General features: G+C 39.7%; 2 protein-coding genes across 2 annotated transcripts in view; one reads left to right on the top strand and one right to left on the bottom strand.

Moving 5' to 3' along the window:
* The window catches only part of piwil2 (piwi-like RNA-mediated gene silencing 2), a 41,348-nt gene extending 27,394 nt beyond the window's left edge, over window positions 1–13,954 (bottom strand). The window contains exons 1-6 of the mRNA XM_039804269.1: window positions 13,856–13,954; window positions 9,170–9,594; window positions 8,955–9,060; window positions 7,751–7,865; window positions 4,646–4,818; window positions 4,402–4,492 (exon numbers count right to left, since the gene is read on the bottom strand). Coding sequence (XP_039660203.1) covers window positions 4,402–4,492; window positions 4,646–4,818; window positions 7,751–7,865; window positions 8,955–9,060; window positions 9,170–9,550 — 866 coding nt within the window. The 5' untranslated portion in view covers window positions 9,551–9,594; window positions 13,856–13,954. The remainder of the gene's footprint in view (window positions 1–4,401; window positions 4,493–4,645; window positions 4,819–7,750; window positions 7,866–8,954; window positions 9,061–9,169; window positions 9,595–13,855) is intronic.
* A 5,311-nt stretch (window positions 13,955–19,265) lies between these two features.
* Window positions 19,266–24,853, top strand: part of htr7c (5-hydroxytryptamine (serotonin) receptor 7c) — a 34,856-nt gene continuing 29,268 nt past the window's right edge. The window contains exon 1 of the mRNA XM_039802118.1: window positions 19,266–20,091. Coding sequence (XP_039658052.1) covers window positions 19,625–20,091 — 467 coding nt within the window. The 5' untranslated portion in view covers window positions 19,266–19,624. The remainder of the gene's footprint in view (window positions 20,092–24,853) is intronic.

Below are 24,853 nucleotides of genomic sequence, written 5' to 3'. Positions count from 1 at the left end.
CCCTAGTCAAGAGCGTTAGAAAAACACTGACATAAACCGTACCTGTACTGTCCTATAACATCCAAGTCACAAACAGTAACGTTAAATTGTTAAGTCACACACAGATAACCTAATTTGCCTTTACCCACTTAGTCATTATATCCATATTGGTGATTTATCAAAACTCTCATTGTGTTAATATTTTGTGAACGCATCAATAGGCAACCCTACAAATTTCCACAATAGACATATTTGGTCAAAAATTTTGTGATTTTTTTCCATATCACCCAGCTCTACTTCGCATCTGTAAAAATGTTGTACTTGAAAAACACACACACACACACACACACACACACACACACACACACACACACACACACACACACACACACACACACACACACACACACACTAAGCTCTATGCATCTATTTATAATCATATGCTCACAAAAGAAATTGTGAATGTAAAACTTTGCTTTGTTTTGCACTGGCACCCTCAGTCCATGGTACAGAAAAATAGGTGGACGAGTAATGTATTGATTACACACATAAATGAAGCTCTATAAATAGCAAGGGGCTAAGAGAAGAGACAGGCTGGAGAAAACTACAGAAAGGGTCCAAAGTTTGGAATCAGTTCAAACGTAATTAAAACTAAAACTCTGTACAGTGTGTCTACTGCAAAATCAAACTAGCTTCAAACCACGATAATAGCACGACATCTAACTTAATCATCCATTCCACGAAGAGGACCGACTAAAGTAAATAACAGTCGTATGGACAAGAAAATACGTAGTGGTGACCACGATCTGATGAGCCGACGCGTTGACTATCCCTTCGGAAAAACCTCTCTCTCTCTCTCTCTCTCTCTCTCTCTCTCTCTCTCTCTCTCTCTCTCTCTCTCTCTCTCTCTCTCTCTCTCTCTCTCTCTCTCTCTCTCTCTCTCTCTGATCTAATAGCATAAGTGAGCTGTGTGACATTATAATCAAATATATAAATGAAAATAGGTTGAGTATAACTAATATTTACATATAGGCCTACTGTATATACAGATCAGTCTCAGGTTGAAACTTGTAGTTCTAAAAGTTAAGTTGCACAACTTAATGTAATGTTTATGTATGTTTAATGTATGCCTTAGTTTGAGGTTGATATTTGAAAAAAAATCTTTAAAAAAAAACAATGTAATATGGCACTTAAATGCACTTAATATGTTTAGTTTTTTGAGAGATGATATTGTAAGCAATGTAGGCAATACAAATGTTGCTTTTTCCAAAAATATTGATATCCCAAATCTAAGACGATATCTAGTCTCATATCACGATATCGATATAATATCGATATATTGCCCAGCCCTATGCGACGCAAACCTTTTTCTGTGAAAAAGCAACGTATCACTGCAGTTTGGCAGTTTTATAATAGACTTTATCTATCTAAATGTTAGATATTTTGGTTCAATAAATCTCTGCTGTCAGCCTCGTGGTGTTTGAAATCACAAATGAAATCCTAAAAACGTCACAACCATGGTATTGCGGTGATGGTTATCGTCACTACTACACGACTCTACTCACGGCCAGTTAGGGATGGACAATAGTTTGCTATAGACACATAATGGCAGCTGGAGTTCACCTTGGTGTGTCAAGGCTAGGGTTGGGTATCGAACCCTGTACTTTTACCGGTATCGACCGAATCACGTCGGTACTACAGAGTATTGGTTCACGTAAAATCAAACAACGCCAAATTTTGGTACCTGAGAGTAAGCGCAAGCTTATCTGTCCTCTCTGCATATTGACAGAGAGCAAAGGTCAGACACGCACGCGCAGAGGCGCTGACGGAGCAAACTACGTTTTTACGCAGTTTTGTTGAAGTCACATTGAGTCGCGGCAATGCCGATAAAGTGGTTTCCAGTGTGGTTACAGTTTTCTAAACTTCACGCAGACACCATTCACTGTGATGTATTAATGGCGAGCCGAAAGAAGTCGCAGTGCTGATGACATTACACTTCCCCTGAGATGAGCAGGCACAACAGTGGTTTCTAAGCCCTGGGGACTGACTGACAGGCTGAGGTTGTAAGGCAAGGCAACTTTATTTCTACAGCACCTTTCAGCAACAAGGCAATTCAAAGTGCTTTACATGAAACTTTAAAGAGCAATTAAAATCGGTCATGATGAAAATAAAACAGGCTATATATATATATATATATATATATATATGAGAACCGGAATCGAAATGAAGAATCGGAATTGGAATCAGAATCGTTAAAATCTAAACGATGCCCAACCCTATACACAAACCTATGCAAGGCCTTAAAGGGGTGATAGAATGCAAAACCGATTTTACCCTGTCATAGTTGAATAACGACAGTTCGGTGGGTAAATGGGACATACATAGAAGCTCAAAGTCCCAGACACCCCTTTACTATGAAAATCTCATATTTTGAAACTGCCAAAGAAAACGGGCGAATCCCAACAAAGCTGAGTTGCTTACGCAAGCATCTCAAAATCCGGAACCTTAAGAGAACAGTCACGCCCCAACATTTACATAGGCTACACAACTGACCTGAGATCAGGTAGTCTTCTGAATCTAGCTAGGTCACCCAGATCTCTGCTATTCCATTACAAAATTCACTTCTGAAACTTTTTTATGCGAGAAATCAACTATATAAAGCTCAAATATGGGCCGCTTTACGAAAAATGATGGCTAATTGCAAATTTTCTCCGACTGTGTGTCGGAGTTTAGTGCCGGTGTTGGTGCTGCCTGGGTTGCTACATCGCCGCCCTGACCGCAGTGTCAGCGAGCTTGTTACGCCCGCAATCTTTTACCGCAGCCCGCAGGTTCCAGTAAATCTTATAATGGGTATGTGTGTTGAGTTATTTAAACAAACAATCGGGGAAATAAAGCCTCTTGTCCGCGAGTCTCATTGATACAGCCGCGGTGAGAAGGAGGCCATCAATGAGAGCTAGCTAGCCTCCTCCTAACTCTGACATTCACAAAAATACATTCAATTGATATCCGAAATCGGACAAGTGTTAGCTAAGCTTTGTAAGACCTTGAAGAACCTGTAATATTCATGCCGTGACGAAATTCAAACTGTAAATATACTTTAGTTATGCGAAAGTGAGCAAGCTGCGATATTTCCCCATTGTAATGAATGGGACATATAGCAAGCAGCTGCTCGTCCTACAAAGACGCCTTGCGTTCATAAAAATGCCTTAAAGTGATGGTTCGGAGTAATTTCACCCTAGGGTCCTTTGCACCATGACCTCGAGCCAAACACCCCCCCCAGAAGCTTTTTTCACCTGGGTCTAACATTGGGAGAGTTAGCATAGAGTAGCGTTAGCCGCTGAATAGCTCCGAACCATCACTTTAAAATCAAATTGGACACAACGGTTAGCTTTATAAGACATTGGGGAATGATGTAATATAAGTGGCGTGACGAAATTCAAACTGTAAATATAATTTAGTTATGGCGAAAGTGTAGCTAGCTAGCTGCGGTATTTCCCCATTGTAATGAATGGGACATATTGCAAGCAGCTGCTGGTCCTACACAGACGCCTCACGTTCATAAAAATGCCTTAAAATCAAATCGGACACAACGGTTAGCTTTATAAGACATTGGGGAATGATGTTATATAAGTGGCGTGACGAAATTCAAACTGTAAATATAATTTAGTTATGGAGACAGTGTAGCTAGCTAGCTGCGGTATTTCCCCATTGTAATGAATGGGACATATTGCAAGCAGCTGCTCGTCCTACAAAGACGCCTCACGTTAATAAAAATGCCTTAAAATCAAAGTGGCGTGACGAAATTCAAACCGTAAATATATTATAGTTATGCCGGCAGCTGGCCGCGGAGCCCCGTATGCAGTATCCACAAAGGGTGACTTTGCCCTGGGTATGGAGCCCAGCAGACTGCCGCTTTCTTGTCAGACTGTGTGGAGCTCCTAAAGTCCGACACGTCTTACCAAATTTGCAATTAGCCATCAAATTTTGTAAAACGGCCCATATTTCAGCTTTATATAGTTGATTTCTTGCTTAAAAAAAGTCTCAGAAGTGAATTTGGTAATGAAACATTGCAGTGTCTGGAATATGAGATTCTGTCGCTTCTCTAATGTATGTGTATTGGGGATTCGCTCAACCAATCAGCGCACGTCTCTAATATGTGCGTATGGCAAGTCGCTCAACCAATCAGCGCGCAGCTCATCTAAATATTCATGACCATACCATATTTGGAAGAAATGCTCTTGTTACAAATAGGGCCAAAACACAGGGATGCATAAGGGCCAATAAAATATCAACCAGGCCATTTTCAGCCCAACCAATGTTACATACCCCATTAGGAGACCATAAGGAACAGTGTGAAATACCCTATATAATCATTCTATCACCCCTTTAAGAGATAAATGCAAAACAGACGAGCATACTTACCGGACTGCCTCCATTTTCAGCTCCATCTTTGCTGGTGCAACAGCAGAAAGCTCAATCACCTCTTGAGGGGTGGGCAACAGGGGCACAGTTCCTTCAAAACATTTGCATTTTAAATCTTGTACCTTTTCTGAATTTCTTGTCAGTTATGATCATATTAATAACATTAATGAAGGCTTAATATCATCTTTAACCTAGATGAAGGAAACATTTCATCTCTTGCATTGTTTCATGATTGTTTTCCTACCTGAGGGGGGAGTCCGAGTGTGTAGGACTGCTTGTTGCTCACAGGCTTCAGAAACAGACTCAACATGACCAGGAGAAAGAGGTAGCAGGCGTGCTCTTCCTATTCCAAGGTGAGGCATCGCTGCTCTTCCAAGCCCTACCATCGTCTGAGGGGACAAACCTCGGCCATGGAAACTGAAACAGATCAAATTCCACAGTAGCCAGGGTTGCGTATCAGTTTTTCCAATACTGACAATGGTTGCAATAATTCTGAATCAATGATTTTCAAAAATGATGAGGGTCTTTATTGGGAAAATCCTTTCTGCAATATATTTATACAAGCTACATGGCTCTAAAGGCTGATCACATTTTATTGCAAATATTTTTTGACAGGAAACCTGTAATACCCTCAAATGGAAACTTAAGACTAATCATTGTGAGAACGTGTATTTAAAATTCTGTACACTCGAGTCAAAAAATGCTCTTACAATTACAGAAACAAAAGAGCTCAACAAACTACTGCTCCACTTGTTACACCTCGCTTTCCAAGACTACGTTGTAAAAGCAGCACCTCCACCCCAAATAATCCTGAGCCTGAAACTTTTTTTGGGGGGTAAAATCCCTTACATTACACATCACAATCACAACTTCGCATAGTTTAGCTTTTCATAAACTCTTGGACAAAGCTGTTATGTTTAAATAACTCAGGTATGAAAAAGGGTCAGGGGTGAAAAAGGTGAGAAGGATATTACCCCTCTAGGGGGGTCCGGGGACATGCTCCCCGGGAAGAAAATTTTAAATATTCCACATTTTAAAGCATCAATCTGATGCATTTTGAGATGCATTTTTTCCAACCAACAGTGTAATATTTCAATATGCACTCATTAAAGTTAATTTGACTGACAAAACAGTTAAAGTCCTTCTGACATTACACAATAATAGTCAGAATTTTAAAAAACTAAAAAGTTTTGGATCAATTTTTACTTCTTTCAACCATATGTTAAATAAAGAGTCAATGTGGATTTACAAATTGCAATAATATAATCCTAAAATGAATCATTGTGAAAACTAAAATTTACTACTTTGGCCAGGTCATCATCAAAAAAGCGAATTAGTACATTCATGATTTTGTCCATGTTGATATTAGCTGCTTTATTTACATTTATTAAAAACGTCGCATTGTTTATCTTTTCATATAGCTAGACGTCTTAACTCTGGGACAACGCTGTTATGTTTAAATAGCTGCCATGCTGATTCCAGACAGACAGCTTTGTCAAGGCAGTATGGGCTTCAGATAGCTACAGTGAACGTGCACACGTGTTGTTTGTATCACGGTCGGTCAGTGAAGGAACAGTCGCAGTTGCAATGGTAGCGGTCGTTGCCGCTAACGTACTCGTATGACAGAGTGCACGGACCGAAGCTTTGTGACTAGCAAGCCCCGTCTTACCGCTGCTGCCGTCCAGTGTCTTCCTTCAACATGCGCTGCAGAAGCACCCGGCTCCCTCAGTTTGAGGCACCAAGTCCTAAACAACTTCCCGTCTCCACCCTTTTCCTCTTGTCTTTTCATGCCCAGCGTCATTTATTTTAACTACTTTCTCAACTAAAGCTGCCTGTATCTACATGCTCCAAGTTTGATAAACTTTGCCTAGATGTTTTTAGCCGCGTTACCACGGAGACCACACCGCACTCTCGCTTTTTCGGCAAAGAACCGCCCTACTATGCATCTGATTGGCTAGAACTCGTTTCATTGGTAGGTGCAAGTTCGATATTTGATTAAACCCAGCGCATCAAAAACAGATACCATGTGGACTTTTTAATTAATCTATTTTTCTAAAATATTCATAGGCCAGAAATCCGGCACCAGGCCCGATTACTTTCAACCCTGTGTTAGTTAAAGCTGCGTTCCTCTTATATGATTGGTATGTGAAATCAATTGACTCGAAAATATTAAACCCCATGCAAGTCCAATATGTAATACATTTACTTTAATAAATCCCAAAATGACCCCAATGCATCATCAGATATTAAGGAAACATGCCAAGTTGAAATACTATCTTTTCTGACAACAATGCTAATACCAGAATTTTCTCCTTTTGAAATTTCCATTCCCTGACGGAATTTCGGTTTGTGTTTTGTCCTGTTACCCTGGGTAAATACTGGAGACGTATTTGAAAGATGGAGACAGCTTAGAGCCCAAAAGGACGCCGAGTTGGCTAATTTCCTCCTGAACATTAGCTTCAGGATCATTTTGCATGACTACAAGGGACGGTTATTTCATCAATGTACTTTCAACATTTGTGTACTCACATTGAATTATATAGCTAGAGTACCCGAGTTGGTTTACTCACAAAAACAATTGAGACACAGCCAGTAAAGTGATCCCGACTGGTCCGGGCTAATGCCGCCATGCTAACCCTGCTAATGTTACCGGAGGACCAGGCAAGCAGCCCATGACTGTTTATGTGTAGCCTGTTCAGCGGCCATGGCAGACAACGGTGAGTTATTTTAAGCCAAGAGAGGGGGGGCTGTAAATCGGGAAGAGAGGATTGTGAGTTTGCACTGCGTTTTAATTCTAAGCCAATAAAGTGTATTCAGTCGGGTGGAGAGGACGGCAAAGTAGCGTTATTTTTAGCGGTTCCTACCATAATTCTAAACCGAGAAAGTGTGTCCGTCTGTCGGGTGGAGAGGACAGCGAGGTTGTTGGGTTTGTAATTCTAAGCCGAAAAAGTGTGTCTGTCTGTCTGTACAGAGCTCCGCGTGAGCACTGGCTTTTATGACCGTCAATATAGCCATCATCTAACGTTAGCTACTCCGCTGTACTGTGAAGTAATGTCTGGCTATGTGAGACAAGCGTCTAGCAACATTGTTGTGGATGCTGCGGTCTCAGCCAGAACTTCGAGTCTGGGGAGGGGGGGGCGGGGGAGACGACTCGCCAGTATTTTGAATTTGTACTGCAGTAACTATTTTAAACACTAGCTGTCAGTATTACATATTGCACCTTTAAGGTTTAGATTCAACTTCATGGTCATTTTTGGAGGATGTAGTTTGCGGTGGTGTTGTATTATACTGACAGCCATTTCTAATATTTAGTGTATGTTAGTTAATACACAGGAGCTCTTCTGCCTACCTGATGCCTCTGCCCATAACCTCTTCAAGTTGGCTGAAGCTTTCTGGGCTGCTGATGACACCTACGGGGGTGTCTTGCAGCTTTGCATCACCCAAATCTCCAGCTGCTCCTCTTCCTACAACATAATGTAACTCAGTACACAGTGACATGGGTTAAACTGGCATTAGCTGTTGATCTGAATGGATCGACGTGTGCCAGCCCATTGAGGGTTGCTCGCTGCGTGCCTTTGGTAAATGGGGGTCTTGATGTTTAACCCTTGTGTTGTCTTCCCATCAACCTTGAAAAAAAACATTTGACGGCTTTTTTTCCACAGTCTGTTTTTGCTTTTTCAAACATTTTAAATTGTTAAATTTTTATTCTACACATTTTCAGTGCTTATTTCTACATAAATATTTTCTGATATAAAACAAAAATTGAAAATGGGTCAATGTGACCTGAAGTCAACACAAAGGGTTAAATGTTTTTTTATTGCAACTATTGCAACCAGACAGAAAGAGGGAAAACAAAGTGTGCACATGTGGAATGGCTTTGACATTATTGAATGAGGTGGGGCTTTTTCTACTGAAGGAACAGCTTTTTAAGAACACACACACACACACACAACACACACACACACACACACACACACACACACACACAGATTTTTACTGGCATAAAATTATACTTTATTTCATATATATTTTCTCTGAATGTAATTTAACTGATACAGAGGAGACCATTGTATAGCTGTGGCAATGTATTTTTTTTTTATAAAATATCAAAATTATAGGAATTGATGAATTTGTTTAAAAAAAAAATTGAAATTATATTCCATGCACATTTTCTGTTTATCAAGATCCTCTTGCACTCTTTGTGCTTCAAGAGGGTGCCAAAGCTGAATGCATTGTAACTAATACTCTTCCCAATCTAAAGAAGTTACTGCATTACTGATAGCTAAGAATTACATCAAAAATATTCTCAAAAAAGAAATAATCACATCACAAAATAAGATGTCCATGGCTAATACACTACCTGGGCACATATTACAAGTAGCTGTAACATTGTTTTGTTTATTCTCTCAGAGAAGCATGCAAAAATGTTTGTGCAAATGATCTGTAAGTCCTTATAATTAGACATTGTTAATGCACAGTAGTTACCAATCTGTCCGATTCCTGTTTAAGTGTTTCCCCTAAAATCCAAAATAAATAAATAAATAAATACAAACCTACTGGTGGTGTTCCTCTTCCCCACAAGGTCATTGATGGCTCAATGCCCATTCCCCTGAACATTGAGACCAGTGATGATCTTTGACCAAAGGTAGGCAGGTCAACCTTTAAGCAGACAAAATCCTTAGCAGCTCTTAATGTACAGCAAAATATTAAGAAAATTGAAACATGCAAATTGTGCAGTATCTGCAGATACATATTTTTTTGATCTAACCTCTTTTGTTGTTGAAGCAGAGGTCTCTACTGTTTGGTGCTGCGTCTGGGTTTCATGTGGAGCCATCGGTCTGTGCTGCGTCTCCAGGCTAGGCATGATTGCACCTCCTGCCACCCCTACCTTTGGTTCAGCTGCTGGGAAGAGCAGCCCTCTGGCTCGGCCAACCACTGGTTCCGTAATGGGTAGAGTTACTCCCCGCCCTTGTGGGGTATCGCCAAGAGTGGGGAAACCTCTGGCTCGTCCTATATTAGGCCCTTCGGGAGAGAGCAGCAGCCCTCTACTGCGCCCTACAGCTGGGTCCTGAGGCTGTAGTCCTCCTCTGCGTCCCAGCCAAGGCATGCTCGACATACTACCAAGATCAGGTGGTTTCTTTTGATCCATTTGGTCAAGTTCTTTTTATAACCAGTTGACACAAAATGGGTTGACTGCAGGGAAACACCCACAGGAAAAAAAGTTAGAAGCATGTCCCATTAGGCCTGTCACGATAACAAATTTTGCTGGACGATAAATTGTCCCAGAAATTATTGCGATAAACGATAATATTGTCATCGAGAGACCATTTGCATCTAATATAATGATAATGGCATAATAATACAGGTACACCTTTTCAAAGATCAATACACTTTTATTTCTAAATAATATTTAACACTGGAACTGGAAGACATTTTAAATATCCAGAACATGTCTTTGATCTCCTTTAGTATGTCGTCTTTCACGCTGATGTACAGTTGTGGAATTGCCGTTTGTGACACGTAAGTTCTCAGACTACAGACTCTGTACTACATTTTACAATTATTTAACTCTAAATATTAAATTTAAATAATATATAATTAATAAATTAAATCTATCTGTATGGCTATCTGCCACATGGCGAGTAAATGTACCAAAATAGTTCTGTTTTTCAGTCTTCATTTTGGCGAAGGTGCGGCTTCTGCTCCTCTTCAGGTCGGAGCTTCGTGGGGGCGGGCGGGCGGACGGACACACACACACACACACACACACACACACACACCGTGCAACTCTGACATACTTTCCACACTCCGTGTCCGCGGACAGCTGTAGGCTTGTACCGTTAATGTTCTGTGCATTGTCGGAAACATGCAGCCACTTTCCTGAAACCGCTTACGAGACTGACCAGCGGCGTTATGTCCGAGCCCGTCTCCACAGTCTCCACCTGCAGGTTGTCAGCTGTGTGGTTTGGATTGAAAGGGAGAAACCGAGACGTCAAATAACACGGTGGATATCGCTCATATAGGCCTACTTTCTTTTTTGGCGCCCTTAACTGCAAAGTGCTGCGGGAAACCCTGCGCTCAACTCTCAACTAGCGTTTGTCTGTCTCTGTCTCTCTGTCCGCAGTCCCGCCCCCACAAAGACCATGCGACTGACAAGAGGGTTCACTCCTCGTTACGCTAAGGAACCGAGAGTGGTCCTCCAGTCTCTTTGGTAGAGAGAGACGAGGAAAACAAACAAGCATGCAAATGGAAATTATCGCGGCCGGAAAAATTATCGAGCTCATTTTTTTTTTATCGTGCGATAACTCGATTTATTGACTATCGCGACAGGCCTATGTCCCATATGGTATACTTCCTAAGAAAACCATGCACACTAAATTGTAATGACAAACATTTCAATGCAATGTGCATCTTCTATTCAGAGATAACGGTAAATGGGTCAATGATGTGACACACATTTTTTTGTGTCTATAAAAAGGTTAAATTAAATTTAAATACATTACATTCAAAAAACAGACAAATTACGTCAATACATACTTTTTTAGAGGCCATATTTTAAAGAGTTTGGTTTTAATTAATTGTAAGAGAATAATTGGTGATTAATGGCAAAAATGTGTAAGTGGTGTAACCGTCAACTTTGTATTTTTAGCTTGCTTAAAAAAAATGGGCAAATTTCTTAATAAAAGATCCCATAAACTAATTGGGCATTAACCTAAATTAAAAAGGTTATTATACGCATTTACAATACATTTTAAAATTATGCTTATTTATTTTAATAATTTAGGGAATCCTGTTAGTCATTCTAGCTTCCTGAAATGTCAACGTGGTGTAACCACCACTCAAGGTGCCATTTTGTTAAAATCAGCAAGAAGACCACATGACAGGAACTTACATCAGAGAAAAGGACCCCTGATCAGCATAACTGCTGCATCACAAGGTTAATAACTCTGATAAATATAAGTTAAGACATTTTTAGGTTAAGTTCAGTTCTTTGGTTAACATGTCAAATGGTATGACCCAAGTAAAATTTAAAATTTTGTGTAAAAATGACATTTGATTATTAACACCAAGGCCATATGTTGATCTATGTATCCATTAGAGTGCCTGACAAATTCGATTTTACATTGAACATTTTTTAAAAGTGGAGGTAATTTATCCAACAATTTAAGATAGCTTCATCATTATAGTGCAAGGCCTTGGTGTTTAAAAACATTTTAGCCTTAAATTAAAATTTCTATAGCATTCCTTTGCAATGTTACAATAATTTAATAAAATAGAATGAGGCAATTGAGCTGTGGCCCCCTAATGTGGTACAAGAACAGCAGCTTTAAAATACCTAAAAAAAAATGTAAGTATAAAATGTTACTTAAATATAAAAAAATGCTGTTCAAATTGAATTCAGATAAATGCACCATTAAAGAGTTAAAGAGCTCATATTATGCTAATTTTCAGGTTAATAATTGCATTTAGAGGTTGTACCACAATAGTTTTACATGGTTTAATTTTCCAAAAACACCATATTTGTGTTGTACATCACACTGCTGCAGCTCCTCTTTTCACCCTGTGTGTTGAGCTCTCTGTTTTAGCTACAGAGTAAGGCTCACATGCACAGTAGCTAGGTAAGGACTACTAGCCAGTCAGAAGCAGAGTATGAGGCCGTGCCATGCTAGCAGCTATGCGAGCATTATAACGTTTGTCTCTGAAGTAAAGGCTGGACTACAATAGAGCTGTTTGGAGCATAAGCATAATAAAAACAAAAAGCATAAAATAAAATGAGCTCTTTAACTGTAAACACGTTGAAGGGCATGCACAACTCTAAACAGACTTGCTTCTCCCTCTCTCTTTTACCCATCTCTCTCTTTCTCACACACACAAACACTGTTCACACATACACACACAATGTGTTAAGATGTTAGTGGTTTAATTTAATGAGTTTTAAATATATTTAAATATTTGTCATTGAAATTACATTAAAGCCAAGTTCAATGAACTACTTTGACTGCAGTGCTTGATAGTGTCACAAGGTTTTTGACTATAGAAGCATCAGGTGGTTTAACTGGTTTGTGTCAAATGGGGTAACCAGTATTTTTCTTGAAAATATGATAATGTGCAGGTATATTAATGTTTGATAAAATGTAATACTCTACTTCACTGTAGAAAAATTTTTTTAAGACTTTTTACACAATTTGTCCAAGATTATTTAGAAAACAAATGTTTCCAGCACATCTACCACTTGATAAATATATAAATATAATTTAAATTTAAAAGTAATCCTAATAAAATCTATTTTTGGGTGAAATTTTGAAATAGGAGTTATATATGTATGAGTGCACTCACAAACAATGTAGTGGATGAAATAATCATTCCTTTGTGGTTACACCACTTGACATTTTAGGTCCATTTGGTCTTACCTTAGTAAAAAAAAAAAACACTAGATATCGTCTTAGATTTTGAATATCGTGATATGACATACGTGTTGTCTTTTACTGGTTTTAAAGACTGCATTACAGTAAAGTGATGTACTTTTCTGACCTTATCAGACTGTTCTAGCCGTTCTATTATTTGCCTTTTCCCCACTTAGACATTATATCTACATTACTGATGATTATTTATCTAAAATCTAAGTGTGAAGATGTTTTATAAAGCACCAATTGTCAACCCTAGAATAGCGCCGCAATATCAAGGTATCTGGTAAAGAATATCGTGATATCCGATTTTCTCCCTATCGCCCAGCCCTAGCCTAAACTAATAAGTTACCACCCTGATTATTAGTTACGTTTGGGATACACAACTCAAGCCTAGCCAGTTGATAGACAGACATACTGCATTCAGTTCATCAAGAGGCTGCAGTTTTGCTTACCAAATTTTTTAATAGTTGTGTGCAGTTAAGTTAGCTAACTCATGAGGAAAAAAAGCTTGTCACACGTATGTGGAAATCACCCAAAAACTCGATGAAAAAGTACTAAAGCTATGTTTCACTCGATCTTGTACAAGTTAATTGCTATGCAAAGAATATTTCAGCTGTTGTACGTTAGAGAGGGGTGTTGGAAAGACAGCGTTGACTAGACCACGTGTCAAGTAAGCTAGCAATAGCTATCTTTAAGAAATAAAGTTATGCTAATCAGCTATTTATTATCGGGTTGTCGGACTTAAAAAAAAAGGTACCGCTAACATTGACGTAAATAGATTTCCCTTAATCTTCATAAAAATACTTTTATTTACCCATTAATTGAGTATCTAGACACAAGCAATTGGGTTGTCAGCATGGCACCACAGTTAGCTAAAATTAACAGAAATGTTAGCTAGCAAAACACGTGTTGCCGACTGACAACCACTAGAAACTAAATACAGCCAAATATTTCCAAAAAGCTAAACGTTTTTAACGAACAATACACGGATAGTTACTAATGTTACATCATGAGAAATTATAACTGATTAGACAGATATCTCTCACCTGGCACGAGGGGTCCAATTATTCCTAACCAGAGCCGCTTAACGTCTGTACTAAATGAATCCACCTGATACTGGACTTAAGTGGTTGATAGACGGTATCTTCCCTCCCGTACCCTGATTGGATAATCAGTCATTTCGACCGCAAGACAATTCGTTTACGGAACTGTCAATCTTTTCTTTTTTTTTTTAATAGACACATATTGGGGTATAGTTTTGTCGCCATCTGGCGATGTAACACATTGGCAAGCTAAGTTCAGTAGTTTGTGTTGCAAATGTGAAATTGTGTGCAAAAATGGTAAATCCGTGTCACTTCATGACAACAGTCAGTTAATGTCAGTGACCTGCATGTCCTGTAGCCTACTTTTAATGTAGACTCATATAAGTTAAGCTCCCATGGAATAATCCAATAATGATAAAATGACTAATGTTAATATTACCCAAATAATGCAGTCAACATAAAGTAATTAATGTGCAAAACCGACAGATTCTAAAACTCTAAGGCTATAAATGAAATTATATAGCTACAACAGCTAGAGAGAATTTCCAACATGAAAATTGCAGATTGTTTGTCTTAAACAATTTTTTTCTGGGCTATGATTTAGCATGGCATGTTTCATATTTACTCAGTAGGCTACACATTTTAACCTTGGAGATACACAACTTTCTATTTGTGGCCAATTACAGCCCACTAAAGTCACTGGGGCAAGTACTGTATCTTTGTCCAGCTTGGTGATGGTGAGTAATATGTTTGACAGGCTTAACCATATGGTGGCAATAAATCTAATTTATGATAGCAATTTTATGATTATTCACAAATCATTAACTATCACAAATTAAGCTCAGATAGTTCCTGGGCAATTTTTGCACAGGGAAACTGACTGGTAGATGCTGCGCCCCTTTTGAGAACTTTTTCAATAAGGGTTGTGACATCATGAACAATGTCCATATTTAAAATGCTTGAAACAAAGCTAAAAATGGTTACTGTGTGATTAAACAGGCGGTCTGTTGTCTTTTGGGCAATCACCCACATTTTGTATTGTAGTTTGTATCACAGCTATGTATGGCTTTCAAGAGGATTTAGTAATAATAGTCTTACAAACCTTTGGCGCCTCACTTTACAACTACAGATATTAATTTTGGATAGGAAAAGGCACAACTAAAAGATAAGCATGATGAAAAGCTGCTTTACCACCTACTCAAGGTCAGCTGCTGACATGTGTATAGATGTGTGTCTCTTTGTTATTTTAAAGCACTTTTCTTTTTTAATAAGAACGGCAAATGAGGTCGACTAACATTCTTAAAAGTCCAAAAAGCTCACAGAGCTTTGGTTTTCAGGTCAGCGGCCAGGCATATTGGCAATTAGCCCTAAACTCTTTTGAAACAATCATAGAAATGCTCCCAGTGGCATTGAGGTGATGACTTTGTGCTCGCACCTGGGTCTCTGCAGGAATAAATGAATCACTGTTCCAGAAAGTAACCATTCCTTTTGTCCTTTTATATCCACTACTGTTTTTTTGGGGAATTACCAGATGGGATAGTGCAGTTCACTTCCATAAGATAAACTCTCCTCCTTATTTTTAGATTGACGAACATGCCTTTTTCTATTTTTAGTCTTCAACGGATTCCATTTAATCCTTGGTCCTTGGATGACAACAACGTATAAAACAGCAAAAACAAAAAGGGAACCTGGTTGTGCTTGTAAATGTTTTAAGTTCTAATGGTTGTAATGCCATCTATTGACATATAGAAGTAACTGCCACAGATGTGAGAATCAAAGTGACCTTCCATTATGACTTTAAACACTGCCCCCAAAACCTCTCCATGAGGCCTAGCCAACATCAGAATATGTCAAGCTTGATATTATGTGTCATGTAACAGTAATTGCAACATGTCAATCAATGTATGTTGTATACTAACTCACTACTCACTCTATGTGGCTCTGGATAGGTGCCTCAGCAAAATGTAGAACAGTGTAGTTAACAGTCTGTCAGTCGGAAGGTTTTATTTTATTATAATTAGAGCAAGGCCTTTTCAGATTTGTGGGGGGTAAGCAGCAATCAGTAGGAGTTTGTGACTTCGTTTTTATACTCCCTACAGCTGCAATAATCGAAGTAGGGAAGGCTAACATGTTACTGTATTTTTTTATTTTTTTTTAAACAATCCAAGAGGTCAGTTAAGCAATTAGAAAGGCTTATGGCTGCATATACATGCATTTATCAGGGACGATAAACAATAAATGTATTGCCCCAGATATAGCTAAGAGCATTTTCATATGTGGTCCCTGGATGAAGGTTGCCGGTGGTGGCAGAAGTCTGCAGGGCCAACATGGAGAGGAATACTGTTGGTATTTGTGAGCTGGTGGATGACACTGTAGATATTCCATGTCAAAATATGGCCTTTACCATTGAAGCTTTAGATAAATCTATAACATTTAAGTTTTTTCATCTGCCGGCATACAACGCTGTCCAAGGGACTCATAACAACATTGGCAGTATGCTACAGTCTTACCCCTTTGGTAAGAGTTTTGACTCAAGCTAAGAGTGAACACGAGGGCACGACCCCTGCTGTAATTCTGCTTTTTTTTTTTTTTTTTAAATCAATCACATTTAAAACTGCTAATGACAGCTAAGAATATAAAGTCTATGTTAAGAGAGGAAAAGCCAGGATATATTTAGTGATACAAAACCTAAAGGCCTTTTGTTGCTGTGGCTATGACTTAGCAAATGGGATTTTTTATGGGTTTTTCCACATGAATATGTATTATGATCTAACGTTTTTGCTAATGGATTTATTAGGATGTGTTAAAAAACAACAACAGGACATGACCTATTTCTTTGATGCACTGCAATATGTATTTGAATACCTACTTTTATTTTCTAAGACAAAGTCTCTTTTAAAATTTGTTTTTCTGTAAAAAGCATCACATACTGTACAAGCTGTCAGTGGACTTTTTACTGTATAAGTCATCACTATCGGAAAATGCTATGAAATTGAGATAAAGGGGTTTAAGACAATACAAGAAACCACTTGGCATCTGTAGTAAGCTAGTAAAATAGCTTGTTTTATAGTAAGCAGAATCAAACCCTTTTAAATTATATGGCTGATACTTACAAAATAAAATTCCTGGTTTTATAATATTGTGTGTTTGTCATTTGGAAGTGATCCTCCCTTTGTGTTCAGCACAAAATCACAAACACTCTATGTGTTCTTCACTGGTCATTTCTGCAGCCAGGTACTTCAGAAACAAATGTGTTTTTATATATTCTGCTCCTCTCTTGCATTTTTTTTATCATGATGAAATTAGCTCCTACTCCGTGTGTCGCTTTATTAAGGTCATGTTCGCAAATCCTCAATTTGCTGCCAAGAAAATGAGATAAACAATGTTTATCCATCCACCCTGGCCTGTGAAGAGTGACAATCTCCACCTTTCTGCTTTCAGCTGTAATCTATTTCTAAAGAGCAGACATTTGACTTCAACTGACTGACTGATAACATTATGCCAGTTCATGTCAGAGATACAGATGGGCTCCAAGACGACATAGTCAATGGCATTACCCGTCATGTCTTATACAGATTGTTTGGATAAGACCTGAAGGCTTGCTTTTGGCACTGTGCTCTGACATTTAAACATCAGAAAATGACCAACATGCTGGTGTAATTACAGGTCAAAATGTAAAATGTGATGGCAGCCTGCATTGTTCCTGTTATAGGACATGTTTACCACTATTTTTGTTCTTACTGCCCAATTAGAATAGTTCCAGTGCTTGTGAGCAAAAGTCACATGGATTACCATGGGGCTTGTTTATTGGACAGAGTCTTAGTCACCCAACATCCAAACAGGCCACCGGGGATTTGGACTGCAAAGGGGATCCAAACAAGTTTTGCATTTTAAGGTAATTTCCTGATATTGGTTCAAATGACGCTTTCACTTCTGACAAACCACACCACGTTTTAATAAAGGAGCACACAGATCTGCATTTTTAGCTGTCTCAGCGTGTTTGTATCAAAGCCCAAGACTTATCCCTACTCACAACTGAACGTACTGTAGGGGGCCCCTGGGCCAGAACCACCTTTGAAGTGACTGTTTCTTGTTGGATAGTGAATCATATAGCTACAAAGACAAACATGAAGAAAAATAAATGGAACAAAAAGGTCAAAAAACCTCCACAAAAAAACTCAAATTGAACGCAAAGAGACCCCAAACCACAAAGGAACACTATGTGACGAGAAAGGGCCCAAAAAAAGACACAAAACAACCACAAAGAGATGCAATAAAACCGCAAAGAGATGAAAAACGACTACACAAAAAAGCTAAATGACCACAAAGAGATACAAAATGACTACAAAGACACACAAAACTACCACAAAGGCACACAAAGAGAGGCAAAACGACTACAGAAACATGCAAAACCACCACAAAGAGACACAAAATGAACACACCTGACCTGTCTCCTCTGACTACTACATGTATTTACCGACATGTGATATATAAATCATTGACAAATTACTGTCTTGTCAGACTGAGCAGTAGGTAATGGTGACTAAAAGGTATGGGGGGGGGGGGGCCCCCCCCCAAAAAAAAAAAGGGGGGCCGCCCCACAAAAAGAGGGGGGGGGCCCCCCCCCCCCCCCCCCCCCCCCCACAACACACACACCCCCCCCCCCCTCCCGCCCCCCCCCCCCCCCCCCCCCCCCCCATCCCCCTCTTTTTCTTTTTTCCCTTTTTTCCCCCTTCAGCAGTGCTGGACTTTCTCTTTAGATTTGTCTTCAGAGGTTACATTTGAGGAGCCAAGGCAACCAAAAAAGGCATCAGTGCAATAAACGTGTAGGAGTTGAGTTTGAGTCTCACAGTTTGAGTGAGATGTTCTGTTGATGGGTTTTTGCTTGTTGGGGGCACTGGCAAAATGCCATGAGGTTAATTTCCTGTCTCTTTTTCAAATTCTAGAGGCATGTGGGAAAAGCAGGCTTTTTGTTTTCTTTTTTAAAGCAAACTCTACTGCATGATTTCCTTGTCTCCAAAAAAGGCTTGGCTGTTTTTAAACACAAATCTGTCACAGGGGTTTCCAGCCAGCTCATTCGGACAATTATAACAATACAGAGACGTGTGCTTGGGAGGAGATATGTGTGATATGATGTAGGATTTTTGTGATTAACTAACAGCCAAATATAAAATAGACACACGTTAGATTATATTAATAAAAAGGCACACAAGGAAACTCGTGCTTTATTCTCTGATTAAGATGGTGAGTACAGCTAGGAGAATGCCCAAATAATCACTAAACTGTTAATGGCTTCGCACGCTTGGACTCATTGAATCCACTTTGAAACCTCTGCCGAATCCCTCATGACTCGTATTCAGTCTGTGCGTACTAAGTGATGCGTCACATGGATAGGTGCGGTTTGCGCAGCGCAACTCCGCAAACAGTCTATATTTGTCCGGTTAGTGAACTGAGAAACAAGCACTTCGGCATGTTTAGATTTCTATAACTATTTTTTTTCTTTTCCAAATGTCATACTTTTGGAGTAGGAGTTATTTTTCCCCCTGAAGGGATGGAGCGCGCACTTATAACACTTCAGACGGAGCATTCCTAAACAGAAAGCAGTCAAGAAGGCTGTGTGAGTTGTTGGCAGCTGCGATGTGGTGCAGCTGCAACAGTCGCGATCTAAAACCGCTGGACAGGAGTCGAGAGCAAGTTACACATATCCAAATATGCGCGTAGAGTGCACTGGCGAGGTGTCCCTTGCACCCCTTCCGAGAAAACGTTGTCGTGATGTTCAATACTTCGGGAATTGAGCTCACTTTTACCAAGAAAGAGGATATTTCCGAAGTTATCAATGGCACTCTGCAGCTCATGTACAACGTCCTGGTCACCGTCAGTCCCACAACCATGTGGAACGAGTCATGCGGGGAGCAGCTGCAGGATTTCGGGCGCCCGGAGAAGATTATTATTGGGGTGATGTTGGCGATCATCACGGCCGTCACCGTCATGGGGAACACGCTGGTGGTGATCGCGGTGTGCGTGGTGAAGAAACTAAGGCAACCTTCAAACTACCTTCTGGTCTCTCTCGCAGTGGCGGACCTGTCAGTGGCCATAGTTGTGATGCCGTTTGTAATAGTGACTGACCTCACCGGGGGCAAGTGGCTTTTTGGAGAGGTGTTCTGCAACATCTTCATCGGCATGGATGTAATGTGCTGCACTGCCTCCATCATGACCCTGTGCGTGATCAGCGTCGATAGGTAAGTTGCCAAATTTGTCAGTTTGCAATGGCACCAAAATTACGCATGTAGTGCACCCTGCTTTTGAAATGAAACAGATAATACAGAGAGCATGGTCTTTTAAAAGCTGCTCTATGAGTACACTGAGGGCAGGAACAGGTCAAGTGAAGTGAATTTTTTTTTTTTACGCCAGAGAATGGCATTTAAATTCCTAATTCCAGATGAACCATTCCCTCTGATTGTCTGTGCGGTTGAAACCCCTGAACCAGAAAATGAATTCGCAGACTGATTAATTTATAGCACGCTTAATTATTTTGCAGTGTTTCTTAATTACGCATTTAGAATTAGCGCCCATCGACCTTACAGCTGCTCCCATCGTCCTACATTTCTGTTAAGGACACATCGCACTGCTCTCTATTATTGCGCCCCTTAAATAAAAAAATAAAAGCGCTGTAGGTAAACTTCACTTCTGAGAAAACTAAACTACACATATTGTTTTGCTGTCTCACTATGGGCCTGAATATGAGCTTTTACATCCTGGTGTTTTGCATCATTGTACCTAAATTATTCATTCAAGTTAGTTCCCAAATGCCCACAGTAAGACCGTGGTAAAGTTGGTTTTATATTGGACATTGGATATTCGACACATTCGAAAAATCTATACTGCGGCTTGCCATTTTGACCTATTCATGTCAAAATACTTCTGATGAACTTATCAACCCTACACATAACACAAAGCTTATTTAAAAAAAACATCCTTTGATATTTTAAATATTTTTAAATATTAGAAAATGCTATAAATCTATTATGTGGCTTGACCTTTTGACCTATTCATGTCAAACCACTTTTGGTGAACTCGGCTAACTCCCCTAAACATAACACAAAGCTTCTTTTTTCAAAAAAAAACATCCTTTAATAAAAAAAATATATGTATGTAAAAATATGCTATAAATCTATTATGCGGCTTGACCTTTTGACCTATTCATCTCAAAATACTTCTGATGAACTCAGCTAACCCCCCTACACATAACACAAAGCTTCTATTAAAAAAAAATACATCCTTTCATTTTATAAATATATTTTACTCTTCACCAATAACCGGAGTTTCCCGCGAATTCAACCAATCACAGCCAATATCCAAGCGGAAGTGAGAACGGGTTGACGTAACACGTTTCATTTCCTTGTTTTTGAAGACGAGACATGTTTGTGACTCGAACATCTCACATGTACCAACGAAACGTACATTTCAGACCGTCCTGCCAACCTGTATTCATTTGAACATCAATGTAAGCTGCATCGTTTTTTCAATGTAAAGTCGCTGAAAGCTTCTCATGTTTCAATCCTGTCGGCTCTCTGCAGCGGGCTGGGCGGCTGCTCGGTTACCCCTGCGACTGACGTGCGTGTGTCAAGCTGCATAATAGATTTATATCATTTTTTAATATTAAAAAATATTTTAAAATCAAAGGATGTTTTTTGTTTTTTTTAAAGAAGCTTTGTGCAATGTGTTAGGGAGTTAGCTGAGTTCACCAAAAGTGGTTTGACATGAATAGGTCAAAAGGTCAAGCCGCATAATAGATTTATATCATTTTTTAATATTAAAAATATTTGAAAATCAAAGGATGTTTTTTTTTAAAAAGAAGCTTTGTGTTATGTTTAGGGGAGTTAGCCGAGTTCACCAAAAGTGGTTTGACATGAATAGGTCAAAAGGTCAAGCCGCATAATAGATTCATAGCATGTTTTTACATAAAAAAATATTAAAGAAAATTAAAGCATGGGTTTTTTTGAAAAAAGAAGCTTTGTGTTATGTGTAGGGGGGTTAGCTGAGTTCACCAAAAGTGGTTTGACATGAATAGGTCAAAATGGCAACCCGCATAATTGATTTTTCGAATGTGTCGAATATCCAATGTCCAATATAAAACCAACTTTACCACAGTCACAGTAAGTTGCTTTAAATCCCACATTCAAAATGAGGAAAGTAAGCTTTCTTTGGAGTCACTGCTCATAATGCCAGAGCTCAGCTTGATTGCTTGTGACAAAGGAAACATATCTACTGCTCCCACTATACTCCACAATGAAATAAAAGTGATGGTGTCATTGTTCAGCCTCAGTACCATAATGAACACAGAGGCTCATTGTAGTATTGATGAACTGATTATTCCCCCCCGCTTGTAAATCAGGCGTTATTACCTCAGTGCATTACACTCAGAATTACCGGTATGCACGTTTCCTACTTGTGGATACGTTGAGCACTAGGGACTTAAGTGCGCCTGACGAGCTAATGATGTTACGGGAGGAGCTGGGTTACAGATATCAGTCTGTGATCTGATTGACAGAGTTATGAATGTGTTTTGGGCTGGTTGGACAGAAGGTAACAAGATTAGTTGGGCAGAGGCTAACAAGCCCCTCATGGGGGTTAGGTAAGAGGTCACAGAGGCCACAAATGGATGGACAGTGTGGGATTCATGCACCTGTGGCCACTCACTCCTGAGTTAGGCCATGAATGAGCCTCTTCAGTCAGTGTGGAACCAGTGGCACACTGTTCTGATACACCCTCCTATTGAATAAAAAAAAATTCTCACAGAAATCACATTGCGGACTGTTCGTTATTTATTTAGGGGCCACTGGAGGAGTTTTGGGACCTTGGCACTCACCAGTAAAAAAAACATCTATGACTCTCCAAAACAATTTGGAAAAAAGGCATGACCCTTCCCAACAATTTATTGATGCCTACTACCATTGTTTTTTTACAGACATGACATATTTGACTAAACCTCTGCATTCTCATCTGACACATCCCACTCCTCTGTTATGGTTTGGTGGCCATTTCAGTAGATTTACTCACTAACATCGTTGTGGAAACACAATAAACATGGAAACTAAATGCACACTTCCTGCATTACTGCATTACTTAAAATACTAAGTTACTCCTCTAGTAAACTAGTATTCACATGAAATAAAACAATAAAACATTGAGACCATTCAGCAAGGCACTCTGGGTAACATTCAACACACAAACTGGTTGCTATGAACTCGTCACTAGGCTTCCTCCACTTCACCGTTTAAACAAAGTGGAATAAACGTAAGTCCAAATCTACACAAAACCTGCAATCAATTGTAAGCTGACATCAAATGGGGCATTTAGGAAACATTTATTGCAGCCTTGGCACGGCAAGATGTCCAGACTAGCAACAGTCATTTTCGTATTTTGCGTCCTGCTGCTCCCATCGTCAGCCAGGAAATATTTTTTTACTAAAGCAGTATATGAAATCTGATGTATTACCTACCACCATTTAGTTGTTTTGTGTTATTTAAGATATTTATAAAATATCTGGTCATGGCAGACGTAATTATTCCACTCATTTTTTTAAACAATGCAATTATCCATTTTAGCCACCAGGGGGGCAGCTCCCCCTGCCCCACAGCAAACTCATGGGTCAGACCCATCTGGTAGCGAAGGAGGGCCGAGACTGAGGGCTACATGGAAAAATATGCACCAAACAAGCCACTTTGAAATTTTGCTGTTTCATGAATACAAAAGTTGGGTGACCCCCCCCCCCCGGGTTTTTATGGTCCCGAATCTCCTACCAGATGGTAGGAACCTGAAGAGGTGGTGAGCAGGGTGTGTCGGATCATGGGTGATGTTAGTGGCCCTGCATCGGCATCGGGCCTCAAAGATGTCGCTGATTGCTGGTAATTGAGTCCGGATGATCTTCTGGGCTGCCTTGCTGACCCTCTGCAGTGCTCTCTGTTCCATTCTCCGGCACCCCAGCAAACATACAAGAAGGACACCATCTAGATTCAAAAGAACTAACCTGCAGTAATAAAATATGTGTCAAACCAGGCCATTCTTTATATTCCGGTGGTGGATAAGTGGGAGTGTGGCAAACCGCCACTGTCGGGTCTCATGGCCTCTATTGTCTGTGATAAGGTCAGACAGGACAAATGTACCCACCTGTGAGTGAGCATGTCTGAAAAAGGTAGAGTAGGTGATTGAATCCGGTACCATGAAATGAAAGTCTGCACACCCACCTAAACCACACCATTCTGAGGATCTTTCCCACTTCTCTCTGCTTCTAGTCAATCACAAGGCTTTTACAGAGAATTTAAAATAATTATGAAGTCAGTTTGGGATTATTTTCATCCCTACACAAGCTGTACATACAGTTCTGTAAACTGTTTGCGTTGATCTCCATGAAAACAGGCTTGTTATAATTTAACAATGCAGAGCATGTTCGGCATGTGATTCACAATGGAAAACAAAGAGATAATTCATTAGGGTGGGAATTGCCTATTAGACACATAATTAGCTGTAATTAGGGCTCTGTCACTGCCATGTAGGCTTCCCAAGGACGTGCACTGGAAAATGTATCTGAACAGTAGGGAGTGCTGCAAATGAGGCTCAGGATTGAATGGTTTTGTTTGTGACGGTTATGCAGTCCCTGATGACTGTGGTGCTCTGCTGCAGAGGGATATTGATTGTCTCACGGAGCTCCTTTGGGTTTACAGGGCTGATGCTGCATATGTCAATATAGACTATGTGGTGCTAGAGTAGTGGTCCCTAGCGTTTGGGGCTAATGGATTTGTGATCCTGTAGGGTCTTGACAGGCTTCAATAGATGTTTTAGAGGAGGTAGAGCGGAGGTAGTCACAGCGCCGAACTGACATCTGTGGGAAAGGGATAGCTGGCATATTGGGACTACATGTGTGAGTCGACCTAGAGTCAGGTCAAAAAGTGACAAAGCACTGTTCTGAGTAGCCAAAGTTATTAATAACTAACAGAAACA

The sequence above is a fragment of the Perca fluviatilis genome, chromosome 6 (genome assembly GCF_010015445.1).
Source record: "Perca fluviatilis chromosome 6, GENO_Pfluv_1.0, whole genome shotgun sequence".
NCBI lineage: Eukaryota > Metazoa > Chordata > Actinopteri > Perciformes > Percidae > Perca > Perca fluviatilis.
This window is presented reverse-complemented; position numbering and strand designations above follow the sequence as displayed.